General features: G+C 36.4%; 1 protein-coding gene across 5 annotated transcripts in view; it reads right to left on the reverse strand.

The window, feature by feature from the left end:
• Positions 1 to 26,817, reverse strand: part of VPS8 (VPS8 subunit of CORVET complex) — a 319,158-nt gene that overhangs the window by 154,107 nt on the left and 138,234 nt on the right. For all 5 annotated transcript variants that reach the window (XM_089910741.1, XM_089910739.1, XM_089910738.1 and 2 more), the window contains 5 exons: positions 26,419 to 26,470; positions 11,743 to 11,785; positions 10,042 to 10,114; positions 9,636 to 9,755; positions 727 to 798 (listed from right to left, as the gene is read on the reverse strand). In XM_089910741.1, coding sequence (XP_089766867.1) covers positions 727 to 798; positions 9,636 to 9,755; positions 10,042 to 10,114; positions 11,743 to 11,785; positions 26,419 to 26,470 — 360 coding nt within the window. The remainder of the gene's footprint in view (positions 1 to 726; positions 799 to 9,635; positions 9,756 to 10,041; positions 10,115 to 11,742; positions 11,786 to 26,418; positions 26,471 to 26,817) is intronic.

Here is a 26,817-nt window from a genome sequence, read left to right on the forward strand (position 1 = left end):
ATGAGCTTTGAAAATTATGAAGAACTATTATAAATGTAATTAATGCATTAATGTTATGCACAACTAGAGAATATTTTAATTTTAATCTCTTGTCCAAAATAATCTAAAAGTTACTAAGAGGATGAAATCTCCATTTTATAGCCAAATGAACAGGACGAAAATTCTAAGCTTTCAACTACAAGAAGAAACTGGCGTGGCTGAAGCTGTGCAGATGGACAGAAAAGGAATCATTCACTAGCAACAGTATGAATCTCAAAATAGCTTTCAACTGAATCTAGTTAGATTTAGATTGGGATGATCATCTCTGTGTGCCTCAAATCATTCTTAAGTGTCACCATCATCTCAGTTCCATGGCAAAACTATGTATGGCACTACCTTAGCAACACAGTGGTGTTGGTATGAGACAGAAGGAGACTCTTCACATTAATTATTTCTCAAAGCATTCTGAAGTTAGTGTCCATTTCTGAATGTAATCATACTAATATAGGAATTATCACAATATGCATTTCTCAAGAGTAGTGCTCTGTAGCTGAGATACATTATAGTTTTTGAATGAATGCTTTGTCTTCAAAAGCTGAATAAAGTACTAAGACAGCATAATAAAATTTTTAAATGATTGCAACATATTACTTTATTAAACAAGATTATTTTAGAACTGGCTATCAAATAATTCAGTTTTCTTAATATAAACATCAATACAAAGACATATATTCTTTGAATACTTACTTTCAACAAAATATCCACAATACGTTGTTGATATTCTACAGCTTGCTTGTCATTTTTAAAATCTTCAAAAGTCTGAAAGGGAAAAAGAAATTTATAAAAGTAAGTATTATTTGGAAATTTTAGAAGGAAACAAGATACTAAATTCTTAATAGTCAGGTTCCAAATAAGGTAACCACTCCTCATCCGGTTTTTCCTGATATACCTTTAACAAGTTATTTTTAGTGAGTTAAATAGAAAGCTACAGTATTCACTATTGCATAGTATTCTGAATAAATAAAAAGTATAAACATATAGTGATTACTATATAACCAGAAAGTGACTCAGGAAAGGAAGGCAAAGTTTACAGGCAACGAAAAAGAAAGAACACTAATGGCAAGAGGCAATTTGTGAGCAAGGGTTTGAAAAGGATGAAATACATGCTACATGCTCAGCCATCATTCCATCCATGCTATTTGGAAATAATAACTGAAATACAGTTTGCTAACTGTCATGAAAAATAATTTTCATGATTTCCATGACAACTTGGAAAAAATGATGCTCTGTCACAATGTTAAAAACCTCAAGGATACACACAAAGAACAGGCATTCTATTTTCAAAACACTGCCAAGTACAGCATTTTTGATTTTATGCCCCTGCTCAAGTACAGCCAAATATATTTTGAATAGAACATGCACCCACGTATATGACAGCACCAGATTCTGAAAATATCTAGAAGCTACAGGATGCATATATGAAGAAATTGAAATTATATTCACTATAAAAAAATTTAAATGAAAATATTTACTGAATAATAAGCATGATGAAAGACTTGAAGATCTGCCTATGGTTTTCACTTAGCACATTTGGCCCTTAGTAATGTTTAAATCCACACAGCAATAATTTACTGCTTACGATCCTGAAGCAAAAAAATAGACTACATATTGTCCCAATAGATTAACAAAGAATTTCAAAGCCACAAACTTTCAAGACTACATCATAGTTACATTCAAACCAGAATACTTGCTGTTCTTTAAATGGGCCCTGAGCTTCCCCAGCTTCTCCAAAGTACCTTGGCTCGTGCTGTTCTCTTACTAGCACGTCCTTCCTTCCCTTTTCTTGTCTGACACACAGTAAGCACTTTAAACAACAACTACTGATTTGTCCAGTTAATTTACAGAGGAAAATAAAATCTTCTAAAAAAATTTCTTCTTCAAGTAGAATGCTTTGCTGCCAGTTAGTTAAGAAAAGCTAAAATGAGTTACCTAGAGGACTTGTAGGAACTTTTAATATGGAAAGTTCAAACAGAGGGTATTTTGATGCTTACGTGGGTTAAATATGACCTGGCCTGAAGACAGAAAGATGGTCTAGAAAGTCTCTCAGTTCTAAGGTTTATGAGAACAACAAACACGCACACACTCACACAAATGCACACACCCCCTTCCCAGGGCGTGTGGCCAAAATGAGATGTCACTCTGCCGTCACAAGGACAAGGTACTATCTGCTAATACAACTGCTATTCAACTAAACACAAAACCACGGAGAATTAACATATGTATTAAACAACTACAGCATTGACAGCAAGTAAAAAAGAATTTCTGTATCCACTTTCCTTTTGGCAGCATGTATTCACTGCTTTGAAACACATATTGCAAGTTTACTTCTGTAAACATAATTAAGTGGTGATATACTTTCTTATGAATGTTGTGATACACATAATGACATCTTTTGATTGTAGTTAACAGCTGCCACCAAAATGGCACATTTATGTTAAAACATTATCATTCCACAAAGATGCTTCTAATTATACGATGCTTGTTAGAGGAATAACATGCAAAGATGTCCTAATGGAGAATGACACGGTTTGTGAAGTGCAAAGGTAGACCTAAAATTCAAGTCCAAAGTCACCTGTGAATTTGGTCATAAAAACTTCTTTCTGCGGCTGCTTCCCACTAGCTATCTACCTTACATTTGGAAGCAGCCGCATAGCACAGGGAGATCAGCTCGGTGCTTAGTGACCGCCTGGAGGGGTGGGATACGGAGGGTGGGAGGGAGGGAGACGTAAGAGGGAAGAGATATGGGAACATATGTATATGTATAACTGATTCACTTTGTTATAAAGCAGAAACTAACACACCATTGTAAAGCAATTATACTCCAATAAAGATGTAAAAAAAAAAAAAAAAAACTTCTTTCTGTAGCCCCTTAAAAACTATTATACGGTTTCTGTAAGATAATGATAGTTGGCTAAAGCCTGATCCAGGGGTCAAGAAACATTCTCTGTAAAGGGCCAGAGAGAAAATATTTTAGGCTTTGTGGGCTACATGTGGTTTGTACGACATAGTCTTCTCTTTTTATAACCCTTAAAAAAAAAAAATTACTCTTAGCTCACACAAGCCAGAGGCCAAATGGAGCTGGATTTGGTCTACAGACTGTGGTTTGTGAACCCCTGACCTAACAGCTTCACACATCTCCCAATAAGATCCGTGTATGTAGAAAAGAACAAAAAGAATCACCCAACCCAGGCTAATGGGAAAACCAGAAGGACAACAAATGTTACATACTTCAACTTATATAAAAGTGGGAAAGTAAACATCCCAAATTAGCAAAGTTGGCTCCAAAGCCCATAAAACCAAAAAGAGGTCAGGACAGAACTGGGTAGAGGAAAGGAGGGTGTGACGAGGTTTCAGTAGGAACAGAATACCAATAATATCAAATGGAATTCACCTCCAAAAGAAAAGGGAAATCCACCCTGGGTGAGGAAATAATGAGGTCACGTCTGCAACCCGGTGGATCAGCACACTGGCTAATAGGAAGAACAAAGGAAGAGGTCTGGCAAGTATAGATCGGAGGCCTTGGTAAGATACAGCTTTTAACATAGAAAAGGGAATGGAGAGATATTCCTTGGAGGCTTGTGGTAAAGAACAAAGTGGCTCAAGATAAAGGCCCTACTAAAACAAGAGACTATCAAAGATTGAGAAGATAGGCTATCCCCAAAACACACTATTTATTTAAAAAATTGCACTTGGTTGTAGCAAATAAAGAAGATACTTGAATGCGGAAAATAGTATGTAATTTTCCCCCACCATCCAACAAGGTCACCTATTATTCCTAGTCCAGAAAAATCCAACATAAAAAAATGACAAGGCTCCCCTGGTGGCGCAGTGGTTGAGACTCCGCCTGCCGATGCAGGGTACACGGGTTCGTGCCCCGGTCTGGGAAGATCCCACATGCCGCGAAGCAGCTGGGCCCGTGAGCCATGGCCCCTGAGCCTGCGCGTCCGGAGCCTGTGCTCCGCAACGGGAGAGGCCACAACAGTAAGAGGCCCGCGTACCGCAAAAAAAAAAAAAAAAAAAGACAACAAAAACAGCAAATGAAGGCACTCAATAATAAAACATTTAAAATAAAAACTAGTCACAAGATAGAAGTAAACTATAACAATATCCCAACATATATGAAATATATTTAAACATACAATTGCAGATTTGAAAGAACATCACAAACCATAAATTTAAGAATTCATAAAAGAAATGAACAAAGAGCAAGAAGATAGGAAATAGCAGCTAACTGAACTCAGACAAAAACTGAAAAAAAAAGTCATCTCAGAAATGAAGACAGAATTACAAGCCACCAAAGGGAGAACAGATATTACCAAAAGCACTGTAAAGAGAAATAGAGAATGTAAATGAAAAGAACCAAGAAAATGAAATTAAATAAAGAAGGAAATAAAAGAGAACAAAAAAAGGTGATAAATATAGAAGATAAAGAAGATATACAAATAACTGGAGTTTTTGAAGATGAAATACAAAATAACGAAGCAGAAAAAGTATTTAAATCTACGTTCAAGAAAACTTTCTTTAAATAAAAAGATTCGAATTCACATACTTGAAAAGGCCCACAGTACATATATGGCAAAACTGACCCAAAATAGTCAATTCTGAGTAATATTTTAGAGTTAAAATATTAGTCTTTGAATATAAGGAAAAAAGTATTCTGGTCCTCTAGGAAAAAAGATTAAGTCCCTGGGAAAGTTAAGAAAAGTCAGGTTGACATCAGTTTTCCTTATGGCAGTATACAAAAGCAAGGTAAGTGGGAGGCAAGTGTTATTTTACTTTATCAAGAATTTTAAATTGTACAACAGTAGAGAAACATTACATTGAATCCTTATCACTCAGAAAACTACACTGAAAACTATAAAATATTACTGAGAAAAATTAAAGAAAACCTAAATAAATGGAACAGTATACCTTTGCATGGGTCACAAGACTCAGTATTGCTAAGATGTCTATTCTTAAATTGACTAAACATTGAACACAATCCTAATCAAAATCCAGGCAGGCTTTTGTAGAAATTAACAAGATAACTCAAAATTCATATTGAAATGCAAAAAAAACACCCAAAACTACAAAAGACAATGTAATTTTGAAAAAGAACAAGAACATGGAAGAGCTAACATAATGTGATTTTCATACTCATTATAAAGCTACAGTAATCAAGGCAGTGTGGTACTGGCATCAAGACAAACAGACCAGTGGCATAGAATACAGTTCAGAAGCAGACCCACATATACACAGATGATGCATCTTTGACAAAGTACAAAGACAACTCAGTAGAGAAAGGACAGTCTTTTTGTCAAATGGTGCTGTAAGAGCTAAATATCTATACGCAAAAGAAGAAAAAAGAACTTGCAGCTAAACCTTGTACCACACGCAAAAATGTCTTCAAAATGAATCACAGATCTAAATGTAAAACCTAAAACCATAAAACTTCTAACAGAAATACAAGAGAATATCTTTGTGACCCTAGGTCACGTGAAGATTTCTTAGATACAGCACCAGAAGCAACATCCATAAAACAAAACTAATAAATTAGACTTGATCAAAATTTAAAACTTCTGCTATTCAGAACACCTTGTTAGGAGAATGAAAAGACAAACTACAGACTGGGAGAAAACATATGTGAAACTTACGTAATCTGATAAAAAAAACATATATTAAAAAACTCTCAGAACAAGAAAACAATTTTTAAAAATTGGCACAAAAAATTGATATTTTCAACAAAGAGGATATATGGATGGCAAACATAACTTCTTTCCTAATATATTTTAATGAAAAGATGTTTAATATTATTTGTCAGGAGGGAAATATAAATTAAGACCACAATGAGATACCACTATACACCTATTAGAATGGTCAAATTAAAAAGATCAACCAGGGACTTCCCTAGTGGCACAGGGGTTAAGAATCTGCCAGCCAAGGAAGGGACACGGGTTCGAGCCCTGGTCCGGGAAGATCCCACATGCTGCAGAGAAACTAAGCCTGTGCACCACAACTACTGAGCCTGCATGCCACAACTACTGAAGCCCACACGCCTAGAGCCCATGCTCTGCAACAAGAGAAGCCACCGCAGTGAGAAGCCTGGGCATCACAATGAAGAGTAGCCCCCGCTAGCTGCAACTAAAGAAAGCCCACATGCAGCAACGAAGACCCAACGCAGCCAAAAATAAATAAATAAATTTATTTTTAAAAAAAAGATCAACCATACCAAGTGTTGGAGAGAAGATGAAGAACTGATACTCTCATACACTACTGGAATGGCTGGTAGAACCACTTTAGAAAAGTCTTGTCAGTTTCTTCTTAAGTAAAATAATACACTTAACAAATGACCCAGCAATTCCATTATTTGGTATTTACTCAAGAGAAATAAAGATATATGTCCGCACAAAGGCCTTTATGTAAATATTCATAATAGCTTTATTCATAATAACTTAAACTGGAAACAACCCCAAGGACCAACTATTGGTGAATGGATCAAATTACATATCCATAAAATAGAAAATTACATAGCCATAAAGAGGAACAACTTATTGGTATAAGCCACAGCATGGATAAGTCTCAAAAGCATTATTTTAAGTGAAAGAAGCCAGAAAAAACTACAAAGTGTATGATTCTATTTAAATAACATTTTAGAAAGGCGAAACTATACTGTCATAAAGCAGACCAGCAGTTGCAAGGGGCAAGGGACTCAGTACTAAACTGCAAAAGTGACCTTTTGTTCTATATCTAGATTGTGGTAGTGGTTACAAGACTGCATATGTTTGTCAAACTCTTGTCTTGAAATGGATGAATTATATTTTGTATAAACTGTACCTCAAGAAAGCTAAATTTAAAAACCTATTTGAAAAAAATATTATAAAATTTTTAAAGGTGGGAAAATATGATTTAAAAGTCTGTCATCTAAATTCTTTTGTGCCTCCCTGAAAATGTTCTTTTTATTAAGGTATACTAATTAGGAAGGTCATATGAGTAATCAATTATGGTAGACATAATAGGCAGTGAATCTAGAATTTAGGATCCTACATCTTACCCATTTCTCCAGCTGTAATAATTGGGAATGCAGCCAACCCTTGATGTACACACAGAAGGAAGCTTCCACTTGTCTTTTAGGCATTTCAAATTCATTAAGTCCAAAAGAGAGCAAATTTTCTACCTCTACCACACTTCATCATTATTCTGCACCACCACCACCCCCGCCCCATCCATCTCCCAAGAAATCTGTTTCTCCTCTGATTTCCTGGTGAATCCACAAGTAAACCACTATACATCCAGTTTACCAGGTCAGAAATCTAAGAATCTTTGATGCTTCCCTACTTGTCTTATCTTTCACATCCAACTGTATATTAAGCCCTAAACCTTAGGCTGATTTGCCTCCTAAAATATCTTTCAAATCCTTTCATGTCTTGGTTACCCCCACTGTCACTGCCCTAATCAAGCCACCATTACCTTCTTTCTAGATTACCACAAAATTTTGCTAACATCTTCCTGCCTCCAATCTTATCTTATTTCAATCCATTTTCCATTCAACAACCAGAGGGAATTTTTCTAAACTACAAATCGTGATATTTTTCTACCTAAAAGGCTTCAACGGCTACCTGCTGCTCTAGTATAAAGTCCAAACTTCCTACCATGGATAACAAAACTCAGACTCTACCTAACTCTCTAATTTCTCTCTCTGCAGGCTTCCTTACACTTAAAGATGTGGCCATACTGAATTTTTTCAATTACCTGAACACACATTGCTCTTATTTCCAGGCCTTTTTACATAGTCTGTCCTTCTGCCTAGAATATTTTTCCCTATCCTTAACCTAACTTCTGCACATCCTTTGAGACTCACCATGGACATCATTTCATCCAAGACACCTTCCTGAACCCTCCATTAGATTCCCCCTCTAATTGTTCTTACAGCATCCTGCACTTCTCCAGTGACACATCTTACACTGTGCTATAATTACTTATCTACAAGTCTGGATCCTCTTCCTCCACAAAGGCAGGGTTTATATACTGTCAGCCCAGGGTACACACCCAGTTAGTACAGTACATGTGATATATTTGACCCTCAAATATTTGTCAAGTAAATGACAAAGATTTTATTGCAGCCTTACAACCAATGCCAATATCACAATTCAGACATGAGCATAATTCCAATCTTCAGTGCTACCACAGCCCTTTAAAACAGGAAAATTAGGTAAAATTCTTTGTTGCTCTCTATCATGCTTTCTGAACCCCAGCCCCACCACTTCTTGTTTCTTTTATCCTACATGCCAGACACTAAGTACCCTTATATTCTATTCTGGGCGTCTAAGGTCTCCTAAACCAACTAGCTTTGACTTCTCTTGTTTAATTTATTAATTTATTTATTAATTTATTTATTTTATTTTTGGCTGCATTGGGTCTTCGTTGCTGCATGTGGGCTTTCTCTAGTTGCGGCGAGCGGGGGCTACTCTTTGTTGCGGTGCACATACTCTAAGCGTGCAGGCTTCAGTAGTTGTGGCATGCGGGCTCAGTAGTTGTGGCTCGCGGGCTCTAGAGCGCAGGCTCAGTAGTTGTGGCACACAGGCTTAATTGCTCCACGGCATGTGGGATCTTCCCGGACCAGGGCTTGAACCCGTGTCCCCTGTATTGGCAGGCAGATTCTTAACCACTTCACCACCAGGGAAGTCCCTAGATCTGACTTCTAAGTTTCTTTTACCTTCTTCCTATGCTATTAAAGTTACTACTTCTGAAATCAGATTTTCAAATTAAACTAATGCAAAATATGATATGAGTGGGATCTCAACCTTCTCACAGGCATTTTTAAAAATTGTAACAGTTTATTATTCAACTTACAAAAGTACTATATGCTCATTAAATAAATTTACCCCATCTCACACAGTTAATCTCTATTAACATTTAGATGTACTTCCTTCCTGTTTTTTCTCTCCAAATATTGTACACATACAATATTTGGTTTTTTAATAATTTTTGAGCCTGCTGCTTCACTAAACACTAAAATGTAAGTGTTGTCCATATTATCAAAAGTTTTTTAAAAAACTACAATATGATTTAATTGGGAAAGTATATCATGTGTTATATAATTATTCCCCTGGGGGCATTTTCACAGAGACTCTGGCTCACCCAAATACATCTTTAATAAAACATGTACAAGGATGTTTTTTCAGCAAGCTTCCACGTTCCACTTCAACTCCAGTTACTTCTACTATCATCACCACCACATGTCGTTCAGGGCAATCTTCCATATTTAGTATACAAACTAACAATTTATGAAATCAAGGATGTACCACATCTAACCCTGCTTTAACTTTTTAATAAGGATGTGTCAGAAAGAGAGAACAGAGACAGACAGACAGACATAGAGAAACAGGAAGGGAGAGAAGAAAGAGAGGGGAAGGAAGCAGGAAAGGAAGGGTAGAAGGGAGAAAAAGGATTAGAAAATATGGGTGGCAAAACAAAATTAAATATTTGAAACCCTGCCTCACTGCTAGGGCATAAAAACTGTACTTGCATAAGGACTATTATTTGTCTTTCTTTCTATTAGAAAAAAATTATCACCCTGACTCCTTTTAAAAATACCTTAGAATCATATTATTTCTTACCAGCGCCAATACATTTAGAAATTCTCTTGTGTCAAAATGTAGCAAAGTCCGTATATAGGGATAGATTTCTTCCTCAGGGGGAGCTTCTGTTGAATGCAGGCGAATTAAAAATTCAAAAACCTGCAAGTTGAAAAAAAAAGGTGATTATTTTCTCACCTTACAAAGTATCTTGCTGAAGCAATGTTTCCCATTTGGATAAAATAAAAGCAGGTTGAATTTACTTTAAATTGCCACTGTGTTATAACGTCTCTAACCTCTCTCAGCTATAATTACTGGCTTCAATGATGGTATGTAGCCTCTCTCCTGTCACAGCTGATAACTCCTGACCCATGTGTAACCCTCTATTACAATTTGTCTTTACTGCATTTTAACAAGAGAGTAAAAACGCTATGAAAATAGCACCAACCTGGTTTTTAACCAAGGGAACAAGATCTTCAGGGATGTCACCAAGGGGATAGGCACGACCTGCTAGACAACAGCTAGAAGAGAAGAGAAGAAAGAGAACACATTTGGTGACTTATAATGGGCTAAATAACCTCCCGGGAACACATTGTTTCTCAAACCCAAGATAGTAGTTTGAAGTTTGAGCAGGCTCAGCTTTTGTCAGTTAGGTCAGGTCCAAGCCCAGATCAAGATGATAGCCAGTTCAGAAAATGTGGGCAGCAGAGATGGTGGTGAAATAATACACCCTGTAACTGAGTAACAGCTTTCCTTTTTTCTTATTTTTCCTAAGAAAAACTCAAGCTGCACTAAATGGGCAAGAAGGAATAAGGACAGATTACCTAAAAGTCTCACATCCAGCATCTGGAAAGAGACTAACAGCATCATTATACTTTTTTTTTTTTTTTTTTTTTTTGCAGTACGCAGGCGTCTCACCACTGTGGCCTCTCCCGCCGCGGAGCACAGGCTCCGGACGTGCAGGCTCAGCGGCCACGGCTCACGGGCCCAGCCGCTCCACAGCACATGGGATCCTCCCGGACCGGGGCACGAACCCGTGTTCCCTGCATCGGCAGGCGGACCCTCAACCACTGCGCCACCAAGGAAGCCCCTCAGAGACTTTTAAATCCAGTGGTTCTAAGAATGGTGAATAAAGATGGGGAATGAGCTAGGCTAAAAACTATCTGTAGTCAGACAAGCCTTCAGGGAGAATTAGAATCTCATGAGAAATTAACTGTACAGCTTCACCTCCAAATCAGACCTTCCTAATGGCTAACGACTTGCTTTGTGGGCTGGATTATAAAAATGTCTCCTGAATATGCCCTCATTTTGGCAGCTGGGGGTAGGGGGAAGTGAATTTTAAGTGAATTTGAAGCAGTCATCAATTTTGAATGTTAGAGACAGCTAGATACCTGCATATTCTTAAAAGTTTAAAGTACAGAAGATAAAGTACTAGGTAAATGCTATACGTGTTCTTCTACACTAAAAAAACAATGTAACAGATATGAAATAGGTCTCGAAGTTAACTCTGATGCATACAGAAGCTAAAATGATGTGCCAGCAAGTTCTGCCACCTTCCTGCCTGTCTGCCAGCCAGTTATCTATGTAAAACTCTATCGGGACACAGTTCTGAGCCTGCATAGTCTATTGGAAGAACTCTGTTCCAGGAGTAAGGACATGAACATTTCAGCTCACTTCTGTCACTAACTTCTTTGTGATGCAAACTAATCTCTTGCCCTTATATATAAAATACGGATAAATACATATCTCACAGACTTGTTGGTAGTAAAAGTAAAATACTCTGTATCAGGGTTTCTCAACCTCTGCCCTATTGATACTTTGGGAGAGAGAATTCTTTGTTGTGGGGACTACCCTGTACATTACAGGATGCTCAGCAGCATCCCTGGCCTCTATCCACCAGATACCAGTAGCATCTCTACTCCACCCCAGCTGTGACAAAGCTAAAAGGTCTTTAGGCATTGCAAATGTCTGGCGGAGGGGAGGGGGGATGGGGGACAGAATCACCCACCGTTCAGAAGCACTGCTATACGTGAAAGAACACTGAAAAACGAAAAGCACTGTACAGATAATAGATGACAGTACCTCTAAGAATATAGGAGAAATTCTGTAAAAGAAGCATACACACATAAATAAATTAAAAATCTCTTACCTAATATATACAAGAAGCTTGTTGCCCATAACAACTTGCTCATCTAAAATAGAGAAGTATCTTTAGCAATTCTCTCTCAAAATCTTTTCAGAAATATAATCTTTATGTGGAAACAAAAAATAAAACTTGGCATTTGAGGTCAGGCAGGTATATTCCCAAACAATAGAAAAGTGAGATAAGACCGCTTTAATTATTATTATTTTTAGAATTTCCTTTAAAGTCTTTTCACAGACACAAAATCAATGAGTCATTCAAAGGTACATGTAGAAGGTATAAATCTTAGTGTAGAGGTCTGTGTATTGTTGGCTTAACGAATAGCTTGGACGCAGGGAAGGTATTGAGCAGGCAATGAGTTGCTGAATTCACTAATTAATATTAAGGCATAACTATAATGTCTTCTTATTTGTAACATGGACTCTTGTTCACAAATGTTTAAGAAACTTAAGATTAAACACTCTTTCGGACCCTTTGTATCCTAAGTTACATCTAAAATGTAAGATTCTGTCATCTGGTAGTATAAACCTATTTCTTGGTTAAAAGAAATTGGAAACATAATTAGACTAAGTTTTAGGCTAAAAGATCAAAGTTAACAAAGCATAGTGTAAGAGCATCAGGAGTGGGTGAAATGATCAGTAAGCCTTACAGTGTGCAGATTACAGGAATCTGTAGTTGGTAATACTGATGAACTGAAATTTCTACTTTTGACATGAATACTGGAATAATGCAAGCAAGTGTATATCTCTTAATCAATAATCCTTTATAAATACTCCAAATCTGTGTTGTTGTAAGTGCAAATAAACTTGAATTGCTCAAAATTGTATGAAGAATTACATTCTGCTTCAATTCCATTTTTCGAATCAATAAACGTTGTTTTTTAGAGAAGTTTTAATTATGTTCACAGCAAAACCCAGAGGAAGGTATAGAGATTTCCCATCTACCCCTTGATCCCCACACCACACGACCCCCCAACTGACAACACCCTGCACCAGTGCGACATTTCTTATAATCAATGAATGTACACTGGCACATCATTACCACCTAAAGCCCACAGTTCATATTAAGGTTCACTTTTGGTGTTGTACATTCTACGCGCTTTGACAAATGTATAATGACATATAGCCACCATTATAGTATCATACAGAATAGTTTCAATGCCCTAAAAATCCTGTGCTCTACCTATTCATCCCTCCATTGCCCCCAACCCCTAACAAACGCTGATCCTTTTACTGTCTCCATGGTTTTGCCTTTTCCACAATGTCATATAATCGGAATCATACATGATGTAACCTTTTCAGACTGGCTTCTTTCACTTAGCAATGCATTTAAGTTTCCTCCAAGTCTTTTCATGGCTTGATAGTTCATTTACCTTTAGTACTGAATAAGATTCCATTGTATGGATGTACCACACTTTATTCACCCATTCACCTTCTTAAGAGTATCTTGGTTGCTTCCAAGTCTGGGCAATTATGAAGAGCGCTACTATCAACATCTGTGTGGAGGTCTTTGTGTGGATAAATATTCAACACCTTTGGGTAAAGGAGTGTAACTGCTGGATCGTACAGTAAGAGTATGTTTAGTTTTATAAGCAATTGCCAAACTGTCTTCCACAGTGGCTGTACCATTTTGCACTCCCACCAGCAATACATGAGAGTTCCTATTGCTCCACATCCTAGCCAGCATTTGGTGTTGTGGATGTTCCAGATTTCAGCCATTCTAATAGGTATGTTGTACTGGTATCCCACTGTTGTTTTAATTCGTAATTCCCTGATGATGTTGAACATCTTTCAATATGCTTACCTGCCATCTGTATATCTTCTTTGGTGAGATGTGTGTTCAGGTCTTTGCTCATTTTTTAATCACATTATTCATTTTCTATTTTTTAATAAATTTATTCATTTATTTATTTTATTTTTGGATGCGTTGGGTCTTCGTTGCTGTGTGCGGACTTTCTCTAGTTGTGGCGAGCGGGGGCTATTCTTTGTTGCAGTGCACGGGCTTCTCACTGTGGTGGCTTCTCTGTTGCAGAGCACAGACTCTAGGTGCACGGGCTTCAGTAGTTGTGGTACGCAGGCTCAACAGTGTGGCTCGCAGGCTCTAGAGCACAGGCTCAGTAGTTGTGGCACACGGGCTTAGTTGCTCCGCAGCATGTGGGATCTTCCTGGACCAGGGCTCGAACCCATGTCCCCTGCATTGGCAGGCAGATTCCTAACCACTGTGCCACCAGGGAAGTCCACGTTATTCATTTTCTTATTGTCAAGTTTTAAGAGTTATTTGTATACTTTGGTTAACAGTCTCTTGCAAATATTTTCTCCCAGTCTGTGGATTATCTTCTCATTCTCTTGACATTCTGTTTTGCAGAGCAAAAGCTTTTAATTTTAATGAAGCCCAGATTATCAATACTTCTTTCATGGATAATAATCTTTCTTTCATGGATGGTGTTGTATCTAAAAATTCATCAACGTAACTACAGTCAATTAGGTTACTGCCTGCGTTACCGTCTAGATATTTTATAGTTTTGCATTTTCCAATTAGGTCTATGATGTGCTTTGAATTAATTTTTGTGAAGAGTGTAAGGTCTGTGTCTAGAGTCAACTTCTTTGCGTGTGGATGTCCGGATGTTCCAGCACCATTTGTTGAAAAGACTATCTTTACACAAATGTATTGCCTTTGCTTCTTCAAAGATCAGTTGTCTATGCTTATGAGAGTCTATTTCAGAGCTATTTTGTTCTACCGATCTTTCTTTTTTATTCTTTTCCCAATACCACACTGTCTTGATTATAGTAGCTTTATATTAAGTCTTGAAGTCAGGTAGTGTTAGTCCTCCAACTTTGTTCTTCTGTCTAAATACTGCCTTAGCTATTCTGGGTCTTTCGCTTCTCCATATAAATTTCAGAATCAGTTTGTTAATATCCAAAAAAAAAATAACTTGCTGGGATTTTGACTGGGATTGCACTGAATCTGTAGATCAACTTGGGACAAAATGACATCTTGACAGTTTTGAGTCCTCCTATCCATGAACACAGAACATCTCTCCATTTACTTAGTTCTTTGATATCTTTCATCAGAGTTTTGTAGTTTTCCTCATACAGATCTTGTACAAACTTTGTCAGATTTATACATAAGTATCTCAGTTTTTAGGGTGCTAATATAAATGGTAATGTGTTTTTAATTTCAAATTCCACTTGTTCACTGCAGGTATACAGTAAAGTGACTGCCTTCTGTATATTAACTTTGTATGTGCAAACTTGCAACAACTGTTTATTAGTTCCAGGAGTTTTGGGGTCAGTTCTTTCAGACTTTCTACATAAATGATCATGTCACCTGTAAACAAAGACAGTTTTATTTCTCCTTCCAAATCGTTATACCTTTTATTTGCTTTTCTTGTCTTTTTGCATTAGCTAGGACTTTCAGTATGATGTTGAAAAGCAGTGGTAAGAAGAGGACATCCTTGCCCTGTTTCCCACCATTGTTTCTCATCAATAAGTATGACATTAGCTGTAGGGTTTCTGTACATTTTCTTTATCGAGTTGAGGAAGTTTTCCTCTATTCCCAATTTGCTGAGAGTTTTTATCATGAATGGGAGTTGGACTTTGTTAAATGCTTTTTCGGCATCTAGTGATATATGATCATGTGATTTTTCTTCTCTAGCCTACTGATGTGATGGAATACATTAATTTTCAAATGTTGAAGCAGCCTTGCATACCTGGTATAAAATCTCAGTTGTGGTGTATAATTCTTTTTATAGCTTGTTGGATTCAATTTGCTAATATTTTGTTGAGAATTTTTGCGTCTATGTTCATGAGAGATACTGGTCTGTAAGTTTTCTTTCCTTGTAATGTCTTTGATTTTGGTATTAGGGTAATGCAGGCCTCATAGAAAACGTTAGAAAGTATTCCCTGAGCTCTGTCTTCTGAAGAGATTATAGAGAACTGGCATAATTTCTCCCTTAAATGGTTGGTAAAATTCACCAGTGAAACACATCTGGGCCTGGTGCTTTCTGTTTTAGAAGGTTATTAATTACTGGTTCAATTTCTTTAATAGATACAGGCTTATTCAGATTGTCTGTTTCTTCTTGTGTGAGTTTTGGCAAATTTTATATCTCAAAAAACTGGCCTGGGGGGCTTCCCTGGTGGCGCAGTGGTTGAGAGTCCGCCTGCCGATGCAGGGGACACGGGTTCGTGCCCCGGTCCGGGAAGATCCCACATGATGCGGAGCGGCTGGGCCCGTGAGCCATGGCCACTGAGCCTGTGCGTCCGAGCCTGTGCTCCACAATGGGAGAGGCCACAACAGTGAGAGGCCCGCGTACCACAAAAAAAAAAAAAAGAAAAAAAAAAAAAACTGGCCTGTTGCATCCAGGTTATCAAATTTATGAGCACAGAATTGTTCATAATATTCTTTCATTATCCTTTTAATGCCCATGGGATCTGTACAGTTGTCCCCTCTTTCATTTTTGATATTAGTAATTTGTGTCTTCTCTCCTTTTTATCTAAGTTAGCCTGACTGGAGGCTTATAGATTTTATTGATCTTTTCAAAGAAACAGCTTTTGGTTTTAACCAAATCCCCCCAAATCAACAATTTTCTCAACTGATTTCCTGTTTTCAATTTTATTAATTTCTGCTCTAATTTTTCTTTTCTTTTCTTCTGCTCACTTTGGATTTAATTTGTTCTTCTTTTTCCAAATTCCTAAGGTAGAAGCTTAGAGTATTGATTCTAGATCTTTTTCTTTTCTGCTATATGAATTCAATGTTATAAATTTCCCTCCAAGCACTGCTTTTGCTGCATCTCACAAATTTTTGTAAGCATTTTCATTTAGTTCAAATTACTCTTAAATTTCTCTTGAGATTTCTCCTTTGTCCATTATTACTTAGAAATATGTTGTTTAATTTCCAAGTATTTGGGAACTTTCCAGCTTTCTTTCTCCTAGTATTTTCTAGTTTAATTCCACTGTGGTCTGAGAGCAAGCATTATATGATTTCTATTCTCTTAAGTTTGTTGAGGTGTGTTTTATGACCCAGAACATGGTCTATCTTGGTGAATGATTCATGTGAGCTTGAGAAGAATGTGTAATGTGTTACTGTTGGATAAAGGAGCCTATAGATACCAGTAGTATCCAGCTGAATGATGGTGCTTAGTTCATAACTTCAGCTCAGCTATGTCCTTACTGATTTTCTGCCTGCAGGATCTGTCCATTTCTGATAGAGGGGTGTTAAAAGTCTCCAACTATAACAGTGGATTTACCTATTTCTCCTTGCTATTCTATCAGTTTTTGCCTCGTGTATTTTGACACTGTTGTTAGGTGCACACAGATTAAGGATCATTACGTCTTCTTGGAGTATTGTGTAATGCCTCTCTTTATCCTTGATAATTTTCTTTGCTCTGAAGTTGGCTGTGTCTGAAATTAATACAGCTACTCCAGCTTTCTTTTGAGTAGTATTATTATAGTACACCTTTTTCCATTTATTTACTTAATGTGTCTTCATATTTAAAATGGGTTTCTTATACCCAACACTTAGTTGGTTCTTGTTTTTTAATCCATTTTAACAATCTCTTTTAATTGGTACAGACTACTGATATTTAAAATGATTATTAACATAGTTGGATTAATATCTACCATATTGTTACTGTTTTCTATTTCTTGTTCTTTATTCCAAATTTTGTCCTTTATTCCAACTTTTTCTGCCTTTTGTAGTCTTAACTGAGTATTTTATATGACTCCATTTTCTCCCCTTTCATATTACATCTATTATGTGTCTATTTTTAGTTGTTGACCTCAAGTTTGCAGCATACATTTACAACTAATCCAAACCTACTTCCAAATAGCACTATACTGCTTCATGGGTAGTACAAGGACCTTATAATAACAAAATAGTCCTAATTCCTCCCTCCTATAACTGTATCCTTGCTGTCATTCATTTCATTTATACATAAGCATAAACACACACGCATATAATATCAAATACACTATTGCTATTATTATTTTGAATAAAGTGTTATCTGATGGCTCAATTAAGAGTAAGAAAAATGTAAGTTTTTATTCTACCTTTACTAATCATTCTCTGATGCTCCTCCCTTCTTGGATCCAGATTTCTTATCTATATTATTTTCTTTCTCTCTAAAGAACTTCTTTTAGCATTTCTTGCAAGACATTTCTATTGGTAACAAATTCCCTCAATTTTTGTTTGTCTGAGAAAGTCTTTATTTCTCTTCTGCTTTTGAAGAATTCCTCAGGGTACAAAATTCTATTTTGGTGGGTTTTTCTCTCAAAACCTTAAATATTTGATTCTCTCTTTACCTTTTATTTTCTGCTGTTTGAATACATGCCTACTTGTAGGGTTTTTTGTTTTGTTTTCTCTCTTTTTTTTTTTTTTTTTTCCTATTTATCCTGCTTGGTGTACTCTAAGCTTCCTGGATCTATGGTTTGGTGTCTGACATTATCTGGGGAAATCCTCAGTCATTATTGTTTCAAATATTGCTTCTGTTCCTTTCTCCCTTTCTTCTCCTTCTGATATTCCCATTACGTGTATGTTACACATTTTGTAATTGTCCTATAGTTCTTGGATATTCTGTTCTACTTTTTTTTCAGTATTCTTCTCTTTGCTTTTCAGTTCTAGAACTTTCTAATGCTATATCCCCAAGTTCAGAGATTCTTTCCCCAGATGTGTGTCTAGTCTACTAATGAGACCATCAAAGGCATTCTTCACTTCTGCTACATTGTTTTTGATGTTTAACATTTATTTTTGATTCTTTCTTAGAATTTCCATCTCTCTGCTTATATTATCCACCTGTTCTTGCATGTTGTCTACTTTTTCCATTAAATCCCTTAATATATTAATCATAGTATTTTTTTTTAATTCCTGGTCTAATAATTCCAATACTGCTGCCACATCTAAGTCTAGTTTTGATGTTTGTTCTGTCTCTGCAAACTTCAAACTCTTCAACTTTTTTGCCTTTTAATCTGCCTTGTAATTTTTGAAAGGCACACATGATGCACTGGGTAAAAGGCACTACAGTAAATATATCTTTAGTAATGTGGTAGTAAGGTGTGAAGAGAGGGAAGTGTTCTATAGTCTTGATTAGGTCTCAGTCTTTTGGTAAACCTGTGACCCTGGAATGTGAACTTCACCAGTGCTTCTCAGTTTTTTTCCCCCTTAGGTGGACAGAATGGGTTGAAGGTGCTGGAGTTGGGTATTTTCCTTCTCCCAGGTAAGTTCAGCTCTGATAAACCCACAGCAGGTCAAGTTTCAGCAAAATAGTGTTTCCTGAAGGCCGGCTTTAGTTAAGAAACACAGAATACTCTGACATATTTCAAAATGGTTCCTTTCCCCCATCCCCCTGCAGAAGCACAAGGGATTTTTCTCTAATGATCACTGTGAGAACCCAGTAGCAGTCCTGGAGGTAAATTTCACAAAAGTGTGGAGGCTTCCCTATGACTGGGTCCTCCTGGAGTTTTTAAATTTCAGACTTGTTCACATTGAGCCTGCAACAAACCATCAACTGCAGTTCAGATTTTCCTACCCTAGCACTGGTTCCTGCAGAGATGTCTGATCCTGTCAGTTGTGATTCTCTGCATCTGCCTGTCTCTCTAGTTTTTGGTGCAATGGTTTGGCCTGTGACCTTACTTCTCTGGCAGATCTAAGAAGAATTGTTGATTTTTCAGTTTGTTGAGCTTTCTACTTGTTGGTAGGACAGAGTGGTGACTTCTAAATTCTTTCTCTGCTAGACCAAAAACCAGAAGTCCCAAATGTTACTTGATCCAACTCAATTAGCATGGTACATGGTAGCAGTCACTTTACAGATATAACACGTTCATGTTTATTGGCTAATTAGATAAACCTTTATTGCTAGAAATTTCAGATAGGATGCATCTAGCTCACGATATTCCTAGAGAGAGTTAAATTTACTTGTTTAACATATCCATCTCCATTATTCCATTACTATGAGTTCAAGGGCATGGAGTCTGTCTATCTCTGTATTCCTAGCATCCAGCACAGCATCTGGAACATGGAAATGCTTTGTAAATATATACTGAATTGACACAGCATTTAATTTTCCTGACCCCCTTTCTACTTTTCTCTCCCCAAAATCTTTTTTTAGACAATCTTCTGTTGCAAAAGCTCATCCACTCCATTTGGAATTCTTAATAGTCTTTTTTTTTTTTTTAAAGTAGGTCCTTGTTGGTTGGAGTTCTTAAGAGTCTACTTTAACTTCTGCTACATATATTATTTGGAAGACAATTTTCAAGTTTGTTTCAAAAGGATTAGTTTCAGGGCAACTGAAAACAGACTAAGGCTAAAGAGGGACTAAGACTCTACCAAATTATCCTCCGTGCTCCTGTCCTTACAGAAAAAAACCCTACAAAACCTGGACATAATACGAAACGCTACCTGAAGCTACTGAAGAGGGAATAGAAGTAGACAAGTCTGGCAGGGAGTTCACACTCACTGGGAAGAGGACAGACTGGCAGCCACACAAGTAACTTCACACAGAGGCGGTGGGGGATGGAGAACTCCTAATCTTTCTGGCACAGGGGACCAGAAAAGTGAAGCCAGGAAACCATGAATGTGGAAGAGACTAGGGGAAGCCCAAAAGGGAAAGAGTCAAAGAGGGGATCTCCAAACTATCTACCCACATCCGTGACTGATCCCTAAACCACCATGTACAAACAACAGTCAAAGCAGCTCAGCCATACAGAAAAAGTCAGAACCACAACTGGAGTTCCCTCCCTGAAGGTCCTGAAGTGTGAAGAGAAGCAGACAAGCTCTGCTGTGGAGTTCATGTGCTCAGAGGAGAGGAGACAGGGAGGTATACAAGTAAATTACCATCACAGGCTTTCAGCCTCTGACTAAGTGCAGTCTGTGTGGCAAGCACAGCAGCAGCTGGGGGTTCACGTGGGAAAACCAGCAATTTTTCTGGTTGGGGAAATAGAGAAGGTAGGACATGTGAACAGTAAACAGACTGGCAGAATCTTGCAAAAAGAAAGCCAGAAAGAGGATCCTCAAACTTGACTACCTTCATCACTGACTGATCCCTAAGCCACACACGTGGGACAGAATCAAAGCAGACCAGCTAAAGACAAAGGACCTTTTGAGAAGAGACTGGAGACACAGTAGAAAGCCACAATAGAAAGAGTCTGCAATTCAAGCCCAGCCAAGAAAATTACCTGATAAAATAAAGAGAAAAAATTCTCAGTGAAGAAAAATAACAGAACCCAGAATCTCCATAATGTAACATTCAAATATCCAGGATACAATCTAAAATTATCCAACATGTGAAGGAACAAGAAAATAAAACATATTTTTCTTAAAAGAAAAGAAAATCAAGTCCAATCCTGAAATGAACAAAATGTTAGAACTGATAAGAATTTTAAATCAACTATTATATTTATCCTCAATGAAACAAAACATGTTTCAATGCATGAAAATTTGAACAGGTAAATGAAGAGATGCAGGAAAGAAACAGAAACAATAAAAAAAAGAACCAAATAAAAATTACAGAACTGAAAAATACGATTGTGGAAGATAAAAATGCACTGAGTGTATTTAACAGCTGAGTTTACATCAAAGCATGAACCTGAAAGTAGAGCAATAGAAATCATCCAAGGAGAAGAACAGAGAGGAAAAAAGAGCAAACCAAACAAAACCAAAACCCAGAGGGACTGACCTATGAGATGGTGGAGGAAGAACCTTCAATAATCTGCTCCTCCATGAAAGCAAAGAGAATACTGGCAGAAACAGTCAAAATCAACTTTTCCAGAACTCTTGAAATTAACTGAAGGCTTGCAATAATCCACGGAATGTTTATTCAAGAAAAATGCCTGAATCTCAGTAAGAACTGTGAGCTTCATGGTGGCTTAACATTACCTAGTCCCATCCCCCTTCCCCCAGCTTCACCTTAGCTTTGAAGCCAACCGCCTTGCAGCTATGGTAGCTGTGAGCACCAGCAACCTAGCAACCACTCCAGGGGGCAAAATGGGTTTGGAGCTCCCCAAAAGCCCATCCTTAAGAGAACTGTCACTATCTAACCTATGTGGCAGCTCACTCAACAGCTCCATTCTCAGGGCTTGTCTTTTTTTTTGTCCTGACTCAGAGCTTACTCTAAGCAAACAGCCCTATCCCCAAGGCACATTATTTAACTTTACAGGTGCCAGAGGCAGTGCCTCCAGAAGAGACTAATTAGAGACCCACCAAAAACCTTAAAAGGAAAAACTGGAGAATGAGAGGTCTGCAGGGGCTTTCAAAAGCTCCAACATATTTCTGGAACTCTAGAAGGACATGTGCATGTACAGGGCTGTGGACATATGCAGGAAAGACCTGTAAAGGCCTACAACCTATGGATGACTTTGAGGATTTGCATAAGCAGGAAGTAAAGGCTAATAAGGCAGAACTGTAAACTGTCTGCCAGAGCATTAGAAACCCCAAAATAAAATGAAGCAAAAGCTGACAGACCTAGAGTGAGAAAGAGACATTTCAACAATAACATTTAGATGCTTCAATACTCCTCTTTCAATAATGGATAGAACAATTAGCAAAAGAGGAACAGGAAAGAGAAGTTTTGAATGAAACTATAAGCCGACTAAACTTAGAAGACATCTATAGAACATTCCACTCAACAACAAAACACATTCAACACATTATTTTCAAATGCACTTGGAATATTCTCCAGAATAGGCTTTACATTAGGCTATATTATAAGTTTCAATAAATTAAAAAAACCAGAAACCATACAAAGTATGTTCTCTAACTGCAATGGAATGAAATTAGAAATCAGTATCAGAAAGAAATGTGAGAAATTCACAAATATGTGGGAATTAAACAGCATACTTCTAAATAACCAATATCACAAGGGAAATTAGAAAATACTTTGAGATGAATGAAAATGAAGACACAACATACCACAACTTATGGGACACAGCTAAAGCATTGCTTAGAGAGATATCTGCAGCTGTAAACACCTATTTTAATAAAGAGGAAAGATTTCAAATCAATAATCTAGACTTTCACATCAAGAAACTTAAAAAAAAAATGACAACAACAAAAAAACCCAAAGCAAGATGAAGGAAGTAATAAGACTAAGCAGAAATAAATGAAAGAGGAAAGAAAAATAAAGAATATCAATAAAATCAGAATTGGTTCTTTGAAAAAAAACAATAAAATTGACAAACCGTTAGCTAGACAGACCATGAAAAGATGAGAGAAGACTCAAATTACGAAAATTAGTAATAAGAGACATCACTATAGACCTTATAAAAATAAAAGGAATTATAAGAGAATACCATAAACACTATATGCCAACAAATTAGACAACAGATTAAATGGACAAATTCCTAGAAATCCGCAAACTACCAAAACTGGCTCAAGAAGAAATGGATAATCTGAATAGACTTAACAAGCAGAGACTGAACTAGTAATTTGAAAACTTCAAACAAAGAATATCCCTAGCTCACATGGCTTCATTAATGAATTCTACTGTATATTTAAAGAATTAATACGAATCCTTCAAAACCTCTTCCAAAAGACAGAAGAGTGAACACTTCCCAACTCATTCCATGAGGCAAGTATACCAAGATACCAAGTATACTTGATACCAAGACCAAAAAAAAAAAAGATATGAAAAGAAAATTATAGAACAATATCCTTTATTAAGATAGCCATAAAAAATTCTCAAAACAAATATTAGCAAACTCAACCCAACAACATATAAAAAAGATTATACCCTGTGACCAAGTGGGATTTATTCCAAGAATGTAAGACTGACTTAACAGAAATCAAAAATCAATCAAGCTTATAAACCGTATCAATAAAATAAACAAGATTATGTTAATAGATGCAGAAAAAAGCATTTGATAAAATCCAACCCTTCCATGTTAAAAATACTTAACAAACTAGGAACAGAAGGCAACTTTCTCAAAATAAAGCCATCTATGAAAAATCCACAGTTAATGTCATATTTAATGGTGAAAAACTGAATGCTTTCCCCTTAGGAGAAAAGAAAAAAGATAAGGATGTCCACTCTTGCCAATTCTGTTCAACATTGTATTGGAGGTTCTATCCAGGCCAATTAGGGAAGAAAAATAAAACAAATCCAGATTAGAAAGGAAGAAGTAAAACTAACACTATTTACAGATGACATGATCTTATACATGAGAAAATTCTAAAGAATCTATTAAAAAAATTAGAACTAATGAATGAATTCAGCAAGGATGCAGGATACAAGATCAATATAAAAATCAATTTTATTGGGAATTCCCTGGCATCCCAGTGGTTAGGACTCAGCACTCACTGCCGGAGCCCAGGTTCAAACCCCTGGTCAGGGAACTAAGATCCCACAAGCTGCGTGGTGCGGACATTAAAAAAAAAAAAAAAATTATTCCTATACACTACCAATGAACATTCTGAAAAGGAATTTTTTTTAAAAATCCATTTATAATAGCATCAAATTGAATAAACTAGGAATAGATTCAGCAAAAGAAGTATATGACTTGTACACTGAAAACTGCAAAAACATTGCTGAAAGAAATTAAACAAGACCAAATAAATGGAAAGATATACTGTGTTCACGGACTGGAAGATGTAATAATGCTAAGATAGCAACACTTCCCAAATTGATCTATCAATTCAAAGCAATCCTTATCAAAATCCAGCTGTCTTTCTGCAGAAGTTGAGAAAGCAAACTGATTTTAAAAGACCAAAATAAATGGAAAATATATCATATTCATAGAAGCCTCTGCATTAAGACAGCAATCCTCCCCAAATTAACCTACAGAATCAACGCAATCCCAAACAAAATTCAAATAAGCTTTTTAAAAAAAACTGCTGAGTTCATTTTAAAGTTCATACAGAAAGGCAAAGGACATAGACTAGCTAAACCAATCTTGGAAAAAAAAAAAAAAGTTGGAAGACTTAAGGTACCTGATTTCAAGACTTACTACAAAGTTACAACCAAGACAGTATATTATTGGCATAAGTATAGACATATAGACCAATGGAACATAGCAAAGAGCACAGAAATAGACCCATACTTATATGGTCAGTTGATTTTTGCAAAAATCAATTTTTAGCAAAAATTTTTTTTACAAAAAAGGTGTATAGGTAATTCAATAGAAACAAGATAATCTTTTCAAAAAAATGGTAAAGGAACCGATAACTGTACAGGGAAAAGCCCTTGAACTTGACCTTGCATCATATATGAAAATTAACTCAAAATGGATTATAAACCTAAATACAAGTGTTAAAACTAGAAAAAAACAAAGGATAAAATCTTTATGATGTTGAGTTGGACAAAGATTTCTTAACCGGAACATCAAAGGTCTAAAACTACTGAAGAAAAAATAAATAAAATGGACCTCATGAAGATTAAAAACTTGTTCTTTGAAAAACATGGTTAAAAAAACAAAACGGTAAGCAATGGACTGGGAGAAAATTTTTGCGAAACACGTATTTTAAAATGTCTTGTATCCAGACTACATAAAGAACTCTTACAGGCTCTGGTGGGGAGTTCACATGCCTAGAACTCAATAATATGAAGTCAAATAACACCTCTTCCCTACCCTTCTAAAAAGTGCTAAAAGATTTAAACAGATGATTCGCAAAAAAGATACGTGAATGGGCAAGAGCACATGAAAAGATGCTGAACATCACTAACCACCAGGAAAATAAAATTTTAAATCACAATGTGATACCATTATCCACCCACTAGAATGGATAAAATTTTTCAAAGACGTAAAAAGATTGACAGTACCAAGTGCCTGCAAGGATACGGAGCTATCAGAACTCTCATATATTGCTGATGGGAATGCAAAATGGTACAGCCAGTTTGAAAAACCAAATAGTAGTACCTTAGAAAGTAAAACATACATTTACCATACAATCCATCCATTCCATTCTAGGTAGTTGCCCAAGAAGAATGAACACATATGCCCACACAGAAACTTATTCATAGCTAGGGGTCAGCGATGGAGGATAAGGACAACATAAGGACACCTGTGGTGATGAAACTGTTCTGTATCGTGACTTTATCAATGTGAATATCTGGTTGTGAATATCTGGATGTGCTTCAGGTTTGCAAGATGTTATCACTGAGGGAAAATGGGTAAAGAGTATACTGGATCTCTTGTGTCATTTCATACAGCTGCATGTGAATCTACAATTTCCTCATAATAAAAAGTTTAATTAAAAACATAACAAAACTCATTCGCAAACATAGCAGCATTACTTATAATAACTCCAATCCAGAAGCAACTCGAATGTCCTTCAACTGGTTAACAGATAAATAACGGTACATCCAACCCATGGAATACCATTAAGCAATTAAAGGGAACAAAATAATATATGCAACGACATGGATGAATTTAAAAAACATTAAGCTAAGTGAAAGAAATAAAACACCAAGATCAAGATTACATAGTGTATGATTCTACTTACATGAATAGCAGTAAAGGAAAGTAGATCAGTGATTGCCTGGAGATGGGACTGTGGGGAAAGGTTAGAGTACAAGGGACGGGAGGAAACTTTTTGGTGTGAAGGAACTATATTGCTCCTTCTAAAATTTGATTATGGTGGTGGTTACATGATCATGTACGATTATCAAAGTTCACACTGTACGCATAAAATTGGTGAATTTTGTTATTTAAATAATATTTTTAAAGAGAAAAAAATTAAGGCTTAGAAAATTAATACCTGTTAATGTCTTTCCTGCATTCAAAGGAGGTGCAATGACTCTGAAAAGTTTCTGCATAAAAATTAATAGGAAAACAATCAACATCATTTTAAAAAAATATTTTAAAAAATAATCTAAATCTTATGCTATTAATCACCTTTCTCTGATTGAATTAGTCATTTGCTATTAAGATTAAATATAAAAACTCTTAATGTGGACATGAACTGTTTTCGTAGGATCACTGGGAAATCATTATTGTTCTATTCCTCACTGAAAGAAACCATTTAATAAATACCAGTTAGAAGAAGGTCCTTGTTGAGATCATTATTTCTAATATAAGATATGCTTAGGTTCCTAAAAATGCTTTATTCTTTAAAAAATAGTAAGCCAGTCAAGGGCCTAATAGCCCACCAAAAGGG

Source organism: Delphinapterus leucas, chromosome 4, assembly GCF_059928025.1.
Source record: "Delphinapterus leucas isolate spDelLeu-1000000601 "Yukka" chromosome 4, BTC_Dleu_Yukka2, whole genome shotgun sequence".
Lineage (NCBI taxonomy): Eukaryota > Metazoa > Chordata > Mammalia > Artiodactyla > Monodontidae > Delphinapterus > Delphinapterus leucas.